Source organism: Amphibalanus amphitrite, unplaced genomic scaffold (assembly GCF_019059575.1).
Source record: "Amphibalanus amphitrite isolate SeventyFive unplaced genomic scaffold, NRLGWU_Aamphi_draft 000875F_arrow, whole genome shotgun sequence".
Lineage (NCBI taxonomy): Eukaryota > Metazoa > Arthropoda > Thecostraca > Balanomorpha > Balanidae > Amphibalanus > Amphibalanus amphitrite.
The window spans coordinates 175,042-193,192 of NW_024882369.1; the positions used below are offsets into that span (position 1 = coordinate 175,042).

The window sequence follows — 18,151 nt, forward strand, 5'->3', positions numbered from 1 at the left end:
CCGGGGGGATCATGCCGCGGGACTCTGCCAGGAACGCGAGGCGTGCCTTGATGAGGCGCTCCACCAGTTTGCCAACGTGGGAAGTGAGGGCGATAGGTCTGAAGCTGGCGACGAGCCTTCTGTCTTTTCCGGACTTCGGGATGGGCACGACGGTGGCGGCTCGCCACTGTCGTGGAACCTGACCGGTTGTCCAGGACTCGTTGGTGATGGTCAGCAGCTCACCGCGGGCGACCGGGCCGAGGTGACGAATCATCTCGTTGGACAGTTGGTCGGGGCCGGGCGACTTTTTCAGCTGTAGTCTGCTGATCTCCCTCACCAGGTCTTCCATGTAGAAGGGGAGCAGGCTCCGCTGCGATGGCCCCCACACTCCTGGCAGGAGCGCTTCGATTGTTGGGCCATCTTGTGGCGGGCGATCCGGTCCAGCTTCGGGACGCGGACTTGGCGAGACACGCGCGCGTACTCGCGAGCAAACGCCTCTGCTTTGTCCTTGTCCGTGCTGATGGTCTTCCCGCGATCTTCCATAGCCTGTCCATCTCGGGGCTCATCGTCCAGGTCACGTTCCCACTTCTTGAGTGTCTTGTGAACCCTCCCGAGGTTAGCAGGTTTAGCCAGGGTAGATGACACAAACTCTCGGAAGTGTTCCTGTGCAGCGCGCCTCTCTAACTCCGCCGCTCGCCGCTTCGCCGTGATCCAGCGTACCCTCGAGTCCGGGTCGTCTGGGCTCATCGCTGCGCGAGCCGCGCGGCGCTCCAGCACCGCCTCCACCAGCGCGGGGTCGAGGGCCCACGGCCGCGGGTCCGCCCTCGCACCGCGCGGGATGTGGCGAGCCGCTGCTGTCCGGAGGGCCTCCTCGAACCGGTCGGTCCTCTGTTGAACTGTGAGAGGTCCGTCCACCGGTGCTCCAAGCGCCTTCTCGCAGTCGGCTTGAAAGGCCAACCAGTCGGCCTTGTGGAATGCCCACCTGGTCTTCCGGATACGCTGCGGGTTCGCCGTAGGGGACCGAACTTCGACCACCATAGGGAGGTGGTCACTTCCGAGGTCTTGGCCAATAGACCACCGGGCCCGCCGTGCGAGGCTCCCACTGCAGGCGGCGAGGTCCGGTGCGGACAGTCCACCAGATCTGTAGCTGGCGAAGGTGGGTTCGCCGCTGTTGAGTGGCGTCCAGCCCACCTCTTCCAACCAGTCCGCCACTCGGACCCCCACTGGGTCTGGCTCGAGGCAGGAGCCATCCCACCACGGGTGGTGGCCGTTGAAGTCACCGACGATGATGGTCTCGTCGTCGCTTGGGAGGAGCCTGGGGTCGAACCGATCTACACGGTCGTCATCCGTCGCCCTGATGGGAGGGCGGTAGAGGTTGATGATGTTTAGGGGATGGGGGCCCAGAAGCCGGACCCCACAGAGCTCTGTTGAGTCGTCCGTCGCCGCCAGGAAGCCGCCGCTCAGGACATCGAAGTGTAGCCCCGCACGGATGTAGAGCGCCACATCTCCACCCTTCACGACGGACGCACCGGTCGATCTGCCACGCGCCCTGCGCACCACCACAGGAGGTTGAAATCCGGGAATGTTCGGCACGGTCTTGGAGAGTTGAGCCTCCTGCACCGCCACTACGTCTGCTTTTACCGCGGGTAGCCAGCTTCCGAGGTCTCGCACCTTGGTACGTAGCCCCTCCGCGTTCCATGACACGATTGTCACGTGGCTTCTCCTGGCCCGGTTGCGTCTGTAGCGGCGATTCTTGACGCTGCGCCGTCCTCCAGATCCTCCGCCGTGGTTGCTCCCTCCGCCGGTCTCGGAGGGGGGCGTGGCTGGCGCGTTAATCATTCAGCGGGCCGGGGGCCGTGCGACGCACGGCTCCCGGGCCCGTAGGGCATTGCTCGCTGCCCTGGCGACGGTCGCTCCCCAGTGACGAGTAGGTAGACGGGGAGACTCGGAGCGGGTCCGGAAGCGGCGAAGACCGCGACCAGACGAGGAAGGGGCGAGTTGAGGTCCGTTTCGTTTTCCCGGCGGCGGTGTCCAGCCGTCGCCGGTGGCCCGAGGGCCACACCCCCCACCGCGTGAAGGCGAACCTCTCCGGGGGGCAGGTAGCCGAGTCGGGGCAGCGTGCGCTGACCCAAGCCGGGGCCGCAGCTTTGGGCGCGGTCTACCGCATCCCCGCGGGCAGCCCCGGGCTATCACATGACACCGGGAGGACGCGCGGCCCCGGCTTGGGTCAACGCACGCTGCCCCGACTCGGCTACCTCACGTAACCGGGGCCCTGGCTTTGGGCGCGGTCTACCGCACCACCTAACAGGCGTGTTCGAAACCGCAGGAGATGATGATGAACGGGTTTATCGAAACTTGATTGGATGAGCATATCGGTAATAGCGATTTCAGTGTGTGCATTTATTGTTCATAGTGGTGTGAAATGTGGTTGGGGTACGACCGACAACCCGTCGGGGCGAATTTCGCACTGGGGTACTCAAAATTTGAAGAATTTAAGACGTTTCCATGAGTTTTGAAGGTATGGATAAGTTCTAAAAATCCGGTTCTCCTTATCTGGGCCATTAACTCCATACGGTCCAGGAAAGCTGGCACACTACCTTTAACCCGCGCCCCAGTGGCGGTCTCGGCCAACTTCGCCCTAGTGAGGGGGGGCATATGTTACCACCCGCCTCTAACTCAAAAACTAAGAGGGCTAGAAAGACGCGGTAAAAAGCAGTCGATAGCTCTCAATACGTACGTTTGAAAGTATTTCGGTCACTTTTCACCTTAGAGCAATATTGGGGTCACCAGAGGTCATCAAAGGTCAAAATTTGCCAATTGTCATTATATTTTTCAGAAAACATGCCGCTATCTCAGGAACTATGATAGCTAGAAAAACGCATGGAAAAGCAATCGATAGCTTTTGAACTCTTCTTTTGAAAAGGTCATTATCAATATTGTCCTCAGGTCAACGGTTTAGCCTCCAGAGGGCAAAAACTCCAAAAATAGCTGTTTTTGCGAAAAGTGTTTTTCGACAATAACTTTCGACTACAAAAAGCCACGACATTTCTATTGCCAGAATCGTGTTCCCCTCACCGAGACGCGTCGAATGAACTATATTTTGACCTTGAAAGGTCAACTTAAAAATTTGACCTCAGGTCAAGGTCATGACCTGACCGGAAAAGGTCATGTTGCATATCAGTCGATGCGTCTCAACAAGACAAACACAATGAAACCATCCCCAGCGTTCTATCTCTTCCCAATCGCGAGTTATTGGCAAAAAACTGTTTGTAGCCTCAAATGACCTCGGATGACCTTTCTAGAGGCTATCAGCAAAAATGACACCTTGGTCATCACGAGTGGACTAAATCATTGTGATTCTGAAATATTTGGACTGTTCCTATGCGTACACACGGATCTAGAGGCATTTTCATTTTTCTCCATTGACTTGTAATGGAAAGGTCATGCCACTGACCTGACCTTAGGTCACGGATATAAAAAATCCGAGATATACAAATTGTAGGCTCCCATAACAGCATGCAATCCACCAAGTTTAAAACCTTTCTGACAAACACTGCAGGCTGGACATGATTGCAAACTTTTTTTAAGGCTTGGTCAGTTAACTTGACCTGGTGACCTGACCTGACATGACCTGGGGTCAAAAATTTCACACATTGTCCAAAATTGATGTACCAAAAGCTACCCCAAGCGGCGCGGCGCTACGCGCCGCGGTTTTTTATTCACACGCGAAAAACGCGACAGGGTGGTAACATATGCCCCCCCCCCCCCACTGGGGCGAAGGTTAACATTAGTTTTGAGTTGAGATAGCCAAGTTTGCGGCCAGGCTCAGAAACCACCATTTATCCGGGTCGCAACCCCCGCAGCTTTATAGTGTTCAAGAAATTTCTTCCTTTTACTTGCAGGGTGGGACCAGCGTGGTCCCTATCTCTTAACCATTACGGGAATCTGATGACGTCATCAGGCTTTCGAACGTCCGTTAAATGTTTGACTAAAACGTTTTGTAGCACGCGGTGGTATATGCTGCTTTGCGCGCAACAAATGCCGCACTTTCAAATAAAGTCGCTATGAACAGCGGAGATCCCAAAAAGTAAACAAAAGTAAAAGTCTAATATCTTGAAAACCGGTGAATATTTTTCGATGAAATTTGGTAGATATTCGTTTTTGCTCTTTCTGAACCGAGCGACATCACTTTCATGCCAATTCATTAACTTTTTTGAAGGTGGGAGGGTCCCTTTAACTGACCGTCTGTGCCCGGCCACCGTGTGATCGCCTGCGCCCCGCTGCTCACTGTCCGCCGGTGCCCGACTCTTGACTGACCGCCTGTGTCCCGTCGCCGTCGCAGGTGGATTTGCCAGTATTGCCCGCTGAGTTTCGAGTCAGCCTCCACCCTCAACCTGCACACGCTGGCCCACGCCGCCGAGGACCTGGAGGATTCGGCGCCGACCGCCGACGAGCCCCTCCACTGCCCGGAGTGTAACAAGGTGCGTCAAACACCGGGAACGATTCAGCGGCTAATCGATTTAATGAGCATACGCCCACGAAGCGTTCTCATGCATTTATATACAAATTACGTTTTAAATATTGAACAAGATGAAGGAACTCGCCCATTTTACATGAACTGCACCTGAGTATGCTGTCATGAACCCCACAGCCCGTCCATTGCAAGTCTTCATTAACAGTATCGTTAATTTTCCCTCACAGGAGTTTGTGTCTCGGGACGAATTAATCACCCACGTGGCCTCTCACGGCACTGAGCCTGAGAGAGCCGCCGAGGAGGACGTCTACATTGACCCGATAGACGAGAACCGACCCTACCGGTGCCACCCCTGCGGACGGAGCTTCACTCATGAGGAGTGGCTCAAGGTGAGATGGGAGGGTGGGGCTATCCAGGCTCGGGAAGCCTCGAGCTGCTTTCGTCTTGGGAGATTGGCGATAATAATGGTTATTGTAACTTTACTGGTAAACTTCAGAAAGAATGGATTTGAAGTGTTGCGGCTGTTTATGCATGTGCATTTATATTGTGAGAGCATATTTTCTGTCGCAACTTTTCACGCACATTCTCCGAACCATGCATTTCAAGTGATCAAAACACGTGCAAAGTGATTCAGGTGCTTTAACTCCGTTCTTTCTTGGGTTTGCCAGACTATAGGTCTCTATCCGAAATATTAGGTGCTTAGCCGTTTGTGATCATGTGCCCCTGAAGGCGTGTGACATCCTCACGTTTGCACAGCCTTGCTCTTTACCGGGCACTAGGCATCTTCTGACCTCTTCATTGGGATAAACGTTTCTAGCGGCGCTCTATTTACGATTTATCAGACGTTGGTATTCTATTCTGACACCGATTCCCGTTCTCTGCCCCCAGCGCCACCTGCAGTCCCACATTCCTGACGAGGAGAAGCCACTGGCGTGTGGAACCTGTGACCGGCGCTTCGCCAGCGTCACGGCGCTACAGTGCCACCGGCGCGTACACTCGGCAGCGGCGCGGCGCTTCCAGTGTCCCCTCTGCCGGGCCATGTTCGAGCAGGTCACCGCGCTTCGGCAGCACGTCAGGGTGAGGAGGACGGGACTGGATGGGGTGCGGTGTCGGTGTGGCGGGAGGAACGGGGGGAAAATGGAGCATGGACTGGCAGGGAGGATGTCGGAATGTTTGGGTGGGATAGGCGTGAACTGAGAAGTATGGGAAAAATGATTGGATCAGAGACTAACGTGTACTGATGTTGATATTGGGTTCAAAGATTACCAGATGTCTATGTTGTATACTATTACAGGTTTTGACAGCATCGACATATTTTCCAGACGCATGCGACCAACGGCAAGTACATCTGCCCACACTGTGAGAAGACGTTCGACGGGTATATGACCATCCGAAAACACATCCGGTCGTTCCACAACGAACGGGTGTTCGTCTGCTCGCTCTGCTACAAACTCTGCCAGTCCACCGATAAACTCAAACAGCACATGCTCAAGTGAGTTGGGAATGCAAGCTGAGGTGGTTGCGGGCGGGAGCGAATCGTGCTTAGATGACACTTCTTTCGGTTTCGAGTGGTTCGTCTCTGGCCTGTGCGGTCGCCCAGAATGGTTGAGAACTTCAACAAGAGATCGCACAGTGCTGTTGTTAGAGTGCAGCAGAGCAAAGAAGCGAGCGGTCCATTGGATATTGTAATTAACCAACTGGTTTTCGGGTATGTGATTGGTTGTTTTTGTTATTGTTTTCCATTCACCCAGCTAGTTTATAAATTGTTACACTCCCAACTCCATATCGACAGGCACTCAGACCACCGCGAGTTCCTGTGCTCCGAGTGTGGGAAGCAGTTCAAGCGGAAGGACAAGCTGAAGGAGCACATCAAGCGGCTACACTCGGTAGATCGGAAACCGCCTCCCGAGCGGAAACCGCGAAAAAAGAAAAAGGCCCCGAAGGAAACACAATTACAGCCAAAGGTACGAAAGTGTTCTGTATATTATGTTCAACAGTGACATCCAAGAACAGAATGTCCGCGATCGAAAACTGTGGGGGGGGGGGGGGATTGGTGAGTAGATGAATGAATGAATGAGTGAATGAAATAGTCTCAAGGCGACTTACGATGAGAGCTCTGTGGTGCTAGTAAAGAACGTGCATATGTCTTACCAGATGGGCTGCGTACCCTGCCCACCTGACTCACTAAGCGCCTGTGTATGGTTATCGGCAGGTGCCTCCCACCGACTACCACCGCTTCATCTACAAGTGTCACAAGTGCAAACTGGGCTTCAAGCGGCGCGGCATGCTGGTTAACCACCTGGCAAAGCGACACCCAGGCATGGGACCCGAACAGGTGGGTTCAGCGCTGGGCGGTGGTACTTACAGCGATTCTGCGCTAACGTGTCTGGTCAATGCTGGTTAGGCATAATCTGCGAGCATCTACACGAAATACTCTAGTTTTTCTTGTCACTAGGTATAGTGACGGTCTTTAGCTTGGCGAGGGGGCTAAAAAGCTCGCTTTTACTTTCCCCACACTCACACACCTAGTTCTGAGTCAATGAAGCAATATATGACAGTGTAACGGCCTCCGGGCCTCAGGTGATTTTTAACCCCCAACCCCCGACTTTGAGGAGGAATGGTTGGTTATGGGCGCCATATAGCCTCGTTGCTGGTGCGCCCTAAAACACCAAATCATCATCTTATGACGGTGTAAGACCATAATGTAATAATTTTGTGACCATTTTGACGTCCTGATCTTTCCAGGTACCGGAGCTCATGCTTCCAATCCTCAAAACGACCAAAGACTTTTACTGCCAGTACTGCTACAAGACCTACAAGAGCAGCTCGAAGCGGAAGGCGCACATCCTGAAGATCCACCCCGGCGCAGAGCTGCCTGTCAGCTGCCGAGGTGCGGCCAGGCTTCCACTGGTAAGTGGGAAATACTCTGGAAGCTGCGGCTGGTGAAGGGTGTAATGGGGTCCTTCCTTGATTTGCTGAGTGGTTTCGAACTTCCTCCGTTCGTATTTGTGTTTGTGACGTGCGTGGCCCACGCACCCACACAGCTTTGGTGGTGTCGGAATTATTAATTGTGAATGTTAAAATTCGAATTCATATTTGCTTTCATCGTGACGTGACGTGACTCAGTCCGCATCTCAATCGGTTCGCATATTTACTTTGATCAGGCTGTGAGCTGGCGGTGAGCTGCTGATGCGAGCTGGCAATTAGTGCATCTGCTGATAATTTCTCTCTTCTTGACTTAACCCTCCTTTGCGTGACCTACACAGGGTGACAGCGCGGACCAGACCAGCTACTCTCAGACGGTCGGCAGCGTCACGATGTCGCCACACGCTTGCAGCTGGTGTCACAAACAGTACGCGTCGCGCGCCAAGCTGCTGCAGCACCAGCGCAGCAAACATCCCGACCTGATGCCCACCGATAGCCAGAAACCGCGCCAGACGTCCCGCACCAGCAGTCGGAGGGCAGCGGCCAGAGCCGAGCTTGCCGGTTAGTCGATGTTTGATATTGCGACTCCCGCGGTATTTGATGGTTGGTAATACCACTCATGTGAGCAACTTCATGAGAGCGTTGCCTTGGTCTCAATTTTGTTGAGCGTTGAGAAGTATCTTGAAGCGTGACTGTTGACTGCACGTAGGCGTGTGGTTTGTAGAGTTTGACCGACGCGTCGATATTTAGGCTAATTCCACATCATTACCGGATCTTTTCACAGACAACTCCGTCGCGGATGGACGCGAAATGGCAAAATCAACTAATTGTGGTCGGCGCGCATAGACAAGACTCCGTTGCTGCACTCACAATTCGTTTGCCAGTACATGTGTAATGTGTATCTTAAGGTACAGAGCTTGCCTTTGAACTGACCGACCTTTTTCCGTCTTCCACAGCCGAGATGGAGTCATCAGAGAGTGAGGACGCCATCCTGTCTGTGGCCGCCGAGGAGCCTCCCGCCCCCACCCCGGCCTCCGCCGCGCCTGTGTCTCTGGCAGCCGCTGTCCCTGTGCCGGTACCGGTGCCTCTGGCGGGACCGGTATCGGTGGTGGCCCCGGCCGAGCTGCACGCCGCCCAGCCACTGCTGGTGCAGGCCGCCCACCCGGCGCTCATTCAGGAAGCCGGACAGGTTAGTGACACAGGGAATCGCCACCCACCGGACTGTGATATGGGTAGGTTTCTAGAATGGTGATCAACTGTAGATCTCCATACTGGTTACGTTGTTTGTTGTTCGGCGTTATGGACAATGCGATAACTACTGCTAATCTCAGATGACTTAAGTGTCCCGTGTTAAGTTTAAAGGTAGTGTGCCACCTTCCAATGATTTCCCATTTTATTTTTCCTAGGATAAGAAGCTTCTGTTTTTACCTAATATCGCAAAAAAAAATCAAAAATGGGCCTAAAATAGTGCTTTTTTCGCCTAAAAGTTTATCGGTTTTTCGATATGTATAACAACTGTAGTGGACTGACCTGCAAACAGGCGTCGGCAACAATCGCGAATGCGGCGCACATGTGACAATAAGCAAAGGTCATTATAGAGTTACGACGTACGGGAATGAGTTATCAGCTGTCTAATCGTAGACAACACAATGTCGAATTTAAACTGTAAGCCTGTATTGGTATTGTTTCTTTAATTTGGCTGTCGAACATTAATTTATGGTTTGAAATATTATTTTATGTAAAATAACTGATATGAAACAGCCGTCTCTAAAGTTATGACCCCATCTCACCACATGAAAGTGGCAGAAATGACAATGATCAGCTGACGCATTTTTCTTGGCCGAAGTCAGAGCGCGCGGCCCGACGCAGGCCCGACGCACCACCACCGCACCACAAAGTATGAGCAGAAGCCGCGCCCAAAGCCAGGGCCCCAGTAACGTGAGGTAGCCGAGTCGGGGCAGCGTGCGCTGACCCAAGCCGGGGCCGCGGCTTTGGGCGCGGTCTACCGCATCCCCGCGGGCAGCCCCGGGCTATCACATGATACCGGGAGGACGCGCGGCCCCGGCTTGGGTCAGCGCACGCTGCCCCGACTCGGCTACCTCACGTTACCGGGGCCCTGGCTTTGGGCGCGGTCTACCGCACCACCTATCAGGCGTGTTCGAAACCGCAGGAGATGATGATGAACGGGTTTATCGAAACTTGATTGGATGAGCCTATCGGTAATAGCGATTTCAGTGTGTGCATTTATTGTTCATAGTGGTGTGAAATGTGGTTGGGGTACGACCGACAACCCGTCGGGGCGAATTTCGCACTGGGGTACTCAAAATTTGAAGAATTTAAGACGTTTCCATGAGTTTTGAAGGTATGGATAAGTTCTAAAAATCCGGTTCTCCTTATCTGGGCCATTAACTCCATACGGTCCAGGAAAGCTGGCACACTACCTTTAAAGGTAGTGTGCCACCTTTGAAAGATTTCCCATTTTATTTTTCCTAGGATAAGAAGCTTCTGTTTTTACCTAATATCGCAAAAAAAATCAAAAATGGGCCTGAAATAGTGCCTTTTTCGCCTAAAAGTTTTTCGGTTTTTAGATATGTATAACAACTGTAGTGGGCTCACCTGCAAACAGGCGTCGGGCAACAATCGCGAATGCGGCGCACTTGTGACAATAAGCAAAGGTCATTATAGTGTTACGACCATACGACGTACGGGAATGAGTTATCAGCTGTCTAATCGTAGACAACACAATGTCGAGCCTTAAACTGTAAGCCCGTATTGGTATTGTTTCTTTTATTTGGCTGTCGAACATTATTTATGGTTTGAAATATGATTTTATGTAAAATAATTGATATGAAAAAGCCGTCTTATAAGTTATGACCCCATTTCACCACACGCAAGTGGCAGAAATGACAATGATCAGCTGACGCATTTTTCTTGGCCGAAGTCAGAGCGCGCGGCCCGACGCACCACGCGTATTTGGAAATTCCGACCTCGACGAGCATCAGAAGCCACCTAACAGGCGTGTTCGAAACCGCAGGAGATGATGATGAACGGGTTTATCGAAACTTGATTGGATGAGCATATCGGTAATAGCGATTTCAGTGTGTGCATTTATTGTTCATAGTGGTGTGAAATGTGGTTGGGGTACGACCGACAACCCGTCGGGGCGAATTTCGCACTGGGGTACTCAAAATTTGAAGAATTTAAGACGTTTCCATGAGTTTTGAAGGTATGGATAAGTTCTAAAAATTCGGTTCTCCTTATCTGGGCCATTAACTCCATACGGTCCAGGAAAGCTGGCACACTACCTTTAAGTGTCTCCGTCCCGTCTCTCAGACCACGAGCTCCGTTCCATCTCCCCTCTCTGTCCGTGTCTATCTGTGCATGACTACCCCTCATCCTCTACCTACTTCCGTCTGACACCCAGTAGCGGCGGAACACCTTCAATTAAGGGGGGGGGGGGCACTGCTGACTTTTGGTCCCATTCTTTCCATGCAACGCCCATAGGGCTAATGTTAAAATGCCAAAATCAAATGGGCACGGTGCCCCGGTGCCCTCCCCGTTCCGCCGCCTATGCTGACACCATCTCTGACCGTCTCCCTCCCGTCCTTCGCAGCTGGAACAGGCCGATCTCCTCGGTGCCGGTATGGAACTCCACTCGCTCGACTACCGACTCTGCCAGCCGGCAGGCGCCGCGACCTCCGGTGAGCTGTGTCGGGTGTGGACGGTCCACAGCACCAGGTAATGCAGGCCTGTCCGGCTAGTGGCTGCAGCTTAACGATGAGCAGTGAGGCTGGTGGGATTTGTGTTAGCTGGCTAGACGCTACAGATCTGGCACACACTGGCGGAGAAATGTGCGGAGATCTTCAAGTGTCGCTGGTCCGTCTGCCGTCTCAATTTTCTGAGAATCACAGCTAGATTGGGGACCCTACAACGGGGCTGTTCGGTGCAATCCTCAAACAAAGGATGAAGACGAAGGTGAAGTGGAGCGCTCTGCGTCTGCGAGGGGGTCTCACTCAGCAGGCGTTGCCTCTTACTGAAGGTCCAGCCCGATTCGAAGTGGGAAATGGAAACAGTCAGTTACTGGACTCACTCGATCGTAACCACTGCCGATGGGTTTCGATTGTTGGTGCCTATCGGGACACCGAGGCACACAGACGGACACTCAGTCACACACCTCGCCCTGTGCTCAGTTCTCGATGCTCGGTTAGGCCGAGTAACTTTTTTTGGCGGTTAGGGAGAGTGGGCCCCATATTATCAGGTCTCAGTGAGATTATTCGACACGACTAAAGGCATTTTTGACAGTTTCGATTGAGAGTGGCTGCTCCAAATTTTGTTCTTTGTCGGCTTCTTTTTATCATTTTTCTCATCCGTGCATTGGTGATACAATTTACTATCATTTGTCCAGAGCAATGATAGAGGAGCGGTGATGGGGGCCGCAACGTGACCAATGACCATGACTGTAGTTAGGCGATAATGATATGGCGATCAGTGATATGTGTGAACAGAGGTGGTTTCGGATCTCCTTTCTGGCCGTACAAACGTACCAACTCGGTCTCGGTCACTCAAATATACATACTGCATGCATGACGTGTTAGCTGATTTTGAGTCAATGTGTTTATGTGACTGTCTTGTCTGATTTGACTTAATGTGTTTGGCCAAGTGTAGTGGCCAGTGCTCCCTGTGTACGACGTGAATCAACTTACGCGTCACGATGGGAAGCTATGGTGTCCTGTGTCTTATTTTGTTGTGTCCGACATGGCAGTCACGTTATGGTAACTGCCCTGCGATATATTGTGTGGGAAGATAGAAAGGTATCTGTCTGTGTCTATGCGAGGTCATTTGTTTTCTACTGCCAGCTTATTTGGTGTGTTGTTTGTCCCAAATGCAACTGTGAAAATATACCGGATGACTACGAGCATCCCTGTGCCGGACAACGTTTGTCAAATTATCAATACTGACGACTTAGAGGCTCACATTTTTTCCGTGACTCCCCTCCTTAGGACAAGCTTGGATGGGGGGGGGGGGGGGCTCACAGTCCCCGTTGGTAGACAGGATGAATGGCAATCCTGTTCAGCACAATTTAAACTTGTTGGTGGATGTGTGATGTTTTGACGTGCGTATAATCACGAAAACCTGTCCTTCTCGTGCGATTCTCGTTTTTCGGATTTGATGGGCATTCGGCATCTTTGCTCTGCGTCATCTATCGAATAGTGTGAGCTGTTAATGATTTTATCGCGACCGTTCGACGTGCTTGCACATCCAGACTGGAGTGGACTCGGTTTAAACTGTATTAACCATTCATATGAGGTGTATTCTATCAGCTAGCACATCCATTGTCTTACGCAACATGTCTTAGGTGATGTCGCCTCGCGCTCCATCATATAGGGGCAAACGTGTTTGTCCGACTAAGCAGCGGACCACGTGTACAACTGCGGGGCGTCCACCCAGCCCCCGAATAATCACACTCTCATTCACTCAATGTACGAACGTCTCTAACGCTGCCTCGCGTACCACAACCGACAACGCATCCATCTATGTCATCTGAACTGCGCCGGCAGCACGTTCGGTCAGAAATAACGCCTACCTCGGAATGAATGATATGGAGTATGCGACTGGGAGCCCTACAGGGGCCCGGCTCTGCCAGCTCTCTCAACAACACGGCAACAACACGCGCTGACGGCGCCAGTAACAACCAGGGGGCGGCCGCGGGCGCGACGCTCATCGTGACTAGAAGGGCCGGGCGGGCGGCGCGGCCCGCTAGGGGGCCACTACGTGCGCGGTGACTAGGGTACTCATTCGGTGGGCCGTGCTCAGTGGCGGCTCCGCGGAGCCTTCTGTACAGACTATGGCAGCCGATTCACGATCCGCGCCCAGTATCTGACGCTCTGTTTTCCTCTGTGCTCTCTCCTCGTCCGCTGGGTTTCTGTACGTCTACTCGAGCTGCTCTAGGAAGCTGGGTAGTCGGAAGTACTCGGGGACGTTCTCGTCGAGCCGCGCAATCACCTTGTAGATGGCCTTCTTCCAGCTGGGCTCGGCGTCTTTGCCGGCCTGCAGGGCGCGGAAGAACTCGCGCAGCGCCGCCTCGGCCACGAACGGAAAGTTTGTCGGAATCTGAAATGAAGCCATGGAGAACGTTATACTTCACTGTGCTCACATGGACAAAGTGCTAAAATTTGCCGCCTGGCGGGGACTTTTTGAAACATCAATCTCCGGTCAGTGAAAGGTTCAGTAAGTTCGATTGCTCAGTAACGAACTACTCGATGCGTGCAAATCGTTTCGAGGAAACCAAAAATATCCAACAGCCAACCCAAATCAGTCAGTCCTTTACTCCGTGATTAGATCTGTCACGGTATATACAATTGGTCACGCATTCGCGGCATCCCATCCAGCACGTTTACCTCGATGTGGTTGTTCCGGTTGTAGTGCAGGTTGAGCACTCGGAGCAGCTCACAGTCGGCCGTCACAGTGAGCTCCTCCGCCTGTTTCACTCCCTCGCTCAGCGCCTGGCGAGCGTACTTCTCCATCTGAATGTAGAAAAACTCCCTGTAGAGGGAAGGAGAAAAGTCGAGGTCAGTTGATCGGTCGGTTCGCTCGAACTGCATGGGACGAATATATGCGGTAACTGTTGCAGGTATAGAAATGTCTGCTGATCTGATACGGGGCGTGACATGATGTGTGCGTCGCTGAACTGACCTGGGTCACGTCTGATTAGTTCGGCTGTCCTGAACGAGTCGTGTTTAACTTCTGGTCGCCGCTGATCCGACTGAGTCATGCCTAGCGTCAGAACCACGGGGCCCCATCTGTCGCCTACCGTCGCCGACTCGGCCGACTCGAGCGGGGGGGGAGGGGGGCGGGCACCGAGCGACAGCGGATCATTCCGGGCCGCTGCGCTCCACGGCGTGCCGTAAAAAGACGCAACGAAAGTGAAATGAAATGTCATGCCCAAAGTATGGTAATTGGCGTCGCTCCGGCGGTGGGCCGGGTGCCGCCAAGGCGCTGTACTTTCGCCGTCGGAGTTGTCCAATTGGTGTGGTGCTAGCGTCACGCGGCTCACGGCCGTGACACCCTGTGACGCCACTACGTGACTATGTGACGGCAGAAAGGTGGCTGAGAGGGGAGCGCACGTGCTCGAGGGTAACACTGCTAAGAGCGAGCAAAGCCAGACAGTCTTGGCGTCCGGTTAGGAATTTAAGCTGGCCGGTATTTAGTCCTTCATGACTGTCGGGTAAATGTATTTTGCTCTTGTCTGTATTATGTATGACCATGTCTTTTGCTGTCTGTATGAGAATTCAATTATCTAGAGATCACACAATCATTATGCGGTGTTTGACCACTACAGGGAACACTGACTGTTGGCCGTTAGGTACAGAGCTGTGACCCACGTGTGATCTCAAACGATAAGACAGCCGGCACCTGAACCTTTCACCAAGGGAAGACGCTTACCCTACCGAGCTCGGACACTTGTGGTAACAAAGTAACGACACACATGTGCCTCTGGTAGTCAGCCCTGACAGAACACTTGACTACCGCTATTTCGTCTAGTCATCTAGTCAATTTGTCTAGTCAGACAAGTGCCTGTGGTAGTCAGCGGTCTGTCTCTGTACACTTGACAACTGTGATCCCGTCCAGTCATCGTCTGCCTATCTGAGATTGGTGCGACCCGACCCTTGGCTGAGTGGTGTGGCGAATAGGCACATTTCTGCAGATGTATGATTCTCGAAACTATCGAGCCCGCATGGCTCAAAAGACCTGAAACGAAGCCCCGCCAAGTTACATGATAATCGTTAATAAGTATGACATCTAAAACTAACGTACAAGCGACTCGGTCGGGAATTCGGCGACAAATAAAAGGTAGCTTGCAACAAGGTATTTTGGGAGCGTAGGGATATGCAGAGGTGCTCGATATTTGTTGACAGGAACGGGGGGGGGGGCGGAGAGGGGTGAGGGGACGGGTGACCTAGTTGTGACGAGGGCGATGAAAGTGGGACATTTGGTCTTTAAATCAGGAGAACCGTGCAGAGTTGACATTCGAGCCTCGTTTGAGTTAGGCACGGGGCGGGGGTGCCTAACCTGCGGAGTTTGAGATCTCACCGGAAGTTGCTGAACCACTTGACGAGCTGGGCCGTGTTGTTCTTGTTGAAGTTGATGTCGGGGAAGTACGATTTGAGGATGGACGAGCTCGGGTAGCGTGACCAGAAGAACATCAGCTTGGCCTTCCGCAGGTGCATCGGCGTCAGCGTCGACGAGTGCTCCGAGGCGAGCGACAGGCCCGAGCGAGCTGTGGAAGGAAGGGCAGGGGTTGACGTCAAACGACAAATCATTGACAGAGACACGGTGTGGCTGGAGGGGAGGGGGTATTAATGAATCAGCGTCTATCGCTGGCAACACCTCACATTTGGTAATTCATTGTAAAGTTTCTTTTCTTAATTATCTAATAAAACAATAAGATAAAAACAAGCATGGCAGTGCGAAAAACGTGCGTTGTTTCGAGGTCATACGCCGCCCCACATGCTAGGATGACTCGGTCAAACAAATCAAACGCGATCGATCGCCGGCCGCCAGCCGTAACTGGGCCACCGGACGCTGTGCTTACCGTCAATGCGGCTGGAGAATGCCGCCAGCGACGACCGCTGTCCGTCGTAGCCGCTCTCGAGCGAGTTGCAGTCGGAGCGGTCTGGCGTATCACGTCTGTAGCCGAGACTGTCTGAGGGTGAGCGGCGGCCTCCGGCCAGCAGCGCCGGATGCAGCAGGCCCGGGCTGGGCGAGCCGCGCCGCTCACCGCTCGTGGGCCGCTGGTAGTGCGGATAGCCGGCAAAGAAGTGCGACTCCTGCAGGCTCGGGTTGGGGATGGCCACCGAGGTGGGCAGCGAGCTGGGTAGTAGGTGCGGCGGCGGCGGCGGCACAGACCCGAACGGGTGACCGGGCGGAGACTCGGGGCGGCCGTCGTCCAGCCGGCCTCCCGGACGGCCCGCCGCCCGCGTGTCCGTCACCTTATGACGCTTCTTCTTGGGTGTCATCACCAGGCTGAGAGGACCCTCGTCAGCCTCCTGCTGCTGCTGCTCCTGTTGCTGTTGCTGTTGCTGTTGCTGTTGCTGTTGTTGCATCGACTCCCTGAGCGCCTGGAGGCTGTAGGGCAGCGCGCCAGCCCCGCTGTACACTGGACTCCCCAGACCCCCTCCCAGTCCAGCAGGTCTGGAGCTCGGGAACAGGGGAGGCATGGTCGCTGGCGGCCGCAGACCACCTAGACCCGACAGACCAAACGGAGACAGACCATCGGGCGCACCGAACGGCGGTGACAGGCCGGGGAAGCGACCGCCGTGCATGCGCCGGAGGATCTCAGCGCGAGGCGAGCGTCGCTCCACGGGCGGCTCAGCCTCCTTCTTCCTCTGCTGAGCCCACTTGGAGACGATGGAGTCGATCAGGCCGGCTAGAGACTGGGTGAGCTCCACCTTGAGCGCGTCAGCGAGTCCCTCGACGTCGGGCGCCGCGGCGGCGCGCAGCAGACGACCCGGCAGCGGCTCGGAGCGGCGCTCGTTCTCCTTATTCCGTGGGTCGGCAGCCAGCACGCGGCGCGCATAGTCAAGGAAGCTACCGGCGGCCGCCTGTTCTGCCTCGATCTTATGCAGGGCCGGAACGGGACGCGTGGCGGCGTCATCGCGTGCCTTCTCGGGCGAGGGCTGCGGCGGCCGGCGTGACAAGTCCAGCTCTGCGCCAGGTTCCGGACGACGCTCCCCGTCACCACCCCCGCGGTACAGCTGGGCGTATCTCTCCTGCATCATCTCCAGCTGGCTCTGCACCGACTTCAGCTGGCTCTGGATCACGTCCTCCGACTCGGGCCGGTGACGTTTATCGGTAGGTGCCTCAGTGTCGGCGTCATCCTCGCTGCCATCGGCGCCGTCGGTGCCACCGTCACCCCGCGGACCCGTCTCATGCTGCACCGGCTGGTAGAGCTTCCTCTTCTTGCAGCCGTTGATGGGGGTGGGTGAACCCGCGCCGGGACGCATCCCTGAGACGATGCTCTCCAGACGGGACTTTTTCTCAGACTCGGCCGGCGAGGCGGGCGGCGAGTCGAGCAGCTCGTCGTGCTCTGTCTCTTCGTCTCCCTCGTGTTCGTCGGGATCGTCGTCGGGCGGCTGCTGGCTGCTGTCGGCCTGCACCTCCGCCGACGGCTCGGCCGGAGAGCGCCGGCGCGGCTCGAGCTCGGGCGGCGGCGCGCCGACTGCGCCGCGCGCCAGGATGTCGCGCAGCAGCACGTTGTTGACGCCGGGCGCTCCGGCGAGTCGCTCCACCTGACTGACGCCCATCCCGGCGGCACAGTGAGCGCCCGCGGCCGCCAGCACTCCGGGAGACATCCAGCACACGGGACTGAAGGGCGCCACCGCACTGCCGCAGCCCGGGAACCACGGGCGCAGAGGAGAGAATGCAGCCACCGGCACCGGCAGGGGACCTCGCACCTCACCGGCGTCCACGCGCTGTCTGACGCGGCCGCGGCCCGACGGACACTTTTCTCCGAGCGCCGCGGCCGTCTCCTCCTCGGACGGTGACATCATCGCAGCGCGGCCCGTGATTGGCCAAGGCCGCCGCCCGCTCCTTCAGGCAGCCAGTGAGCGCGCTCGGGGGCGGGGCTAGTCTGCCGGCTGGAAGAAACAAAGAGTGAACGTGCGCTCGGCCGCGGCTGCCACCTGCCGCCCCGGCCGTCTGATCACCTGGACTGGCGGCGCGTGCCACAAATCGATACACACATACCCCTCCCCTCCCCTCCCCGCCCCTCGC

General features: G+C 54.9%; 2 protein-coding genes across 3 annotated transcripts in view; one reads left to right on the forward strand and one right to left on the reverse strand.

The window, feature by feature from the left end:
• The window catches only part of LOC122367512 (PR domain zinc finger protein 10-like), a 28,394-nt gene extending 16,082 nt beyond the window's left edge, over window positions 1-12,312 (forward strand). For both annotated transcript variants that reach the window (XM_043340626.1, XM_043340628.1), the window contains 10 exons: window positions 4,322-4,460; window positions 4,681-4,842; window positions 5,342-5,530; window positions 5,776-5,945; window positions 6,246-6,417; window positions 6,666-6,788; window positions 7,199-7,363; window positions 7,720-7,939; window positions 8,335-8,567; window positions 10,992-12,312. In XM_043340626.1, the coding sequence (XP_043196561.1) occupies window positions 4,322-4,460; window positions 4,681-4,842; window positions 5,342-5,530; window positions 5,776-5,945; window positions 6,246-6,417; window positions 6,666-6,788; window positions 7,199-7,363; window positions 7,720-7,939; window positions 8,335-8,567; window positions 10,992-11,120 (1,702 nt within the window). In that variant the 3' untranslated portion in view covers window positions 11,121-12,312. The remainder of the gene's footprint in view (window positions 1-4,321; window positions 4,461-4,680; window positions 4,843-5,341; window positions 5,531-5,775; window positions 5,946-6,245; window positions 6,418-6,665; window positions 6,789-7,198; window positions 7,364-7,719; window positions 7,940-8,334; window positions 8,568-10,991) is intronic.
• A 340-nt stretch (window positions 12,313-12,652) lies between these two features.
• Window positions 12,653-17,943, reverse strand: LOC122367521 (homeobox protein prospero-like). Its single transcript, XM_043340657.1, has 4 exons — window positions 15,972-17,943; window positions 15,470-15,656; window positions 13,777-13,921; window positions 12,653-13,489 (listed from the first exon to the last, which is right to left on the reverse strand). Exons 1-4 carry the CDS (start codon window positions 17,926-17,928, stop codon window positions 13,310-13,312), a joined length of 2,469 nt encoding a protein of 822 aa, XP_043196592.1. The 5' UTR covers window positions 17,929-17,943; the 3' UTR covers window positions 12,653-13,309.
• Window positions 17,944-18,151: the final 208 nt, after the last annotated feature.

Excerpts from the sequence above, each read along its gene's own strand:
- LOC122367521 (XM_043340657.1), bottom strand. The coding sequence starts at position 17,928 with ATGATGTCACCGTCCGAGGAGGAGACGGCCGCGGCGCTCGGAGAAAAG. Across the intron at positions 15,657-15,971 it reads ATTCTCCAGCCGCATTGACG|CTCGCTCGGGCCTGTCGCTC; the intron begins GTAAGCACAGCG and ends TTCCTTCCACAG. Across the intron at positions 13,922-15,469 it reads AAGTGGTTCAGCAACTTCCG|GGAGTTTTTCTACATTCAGA; the intron begins GTGAGATCTCAA and ends TTCCCTCTACAG.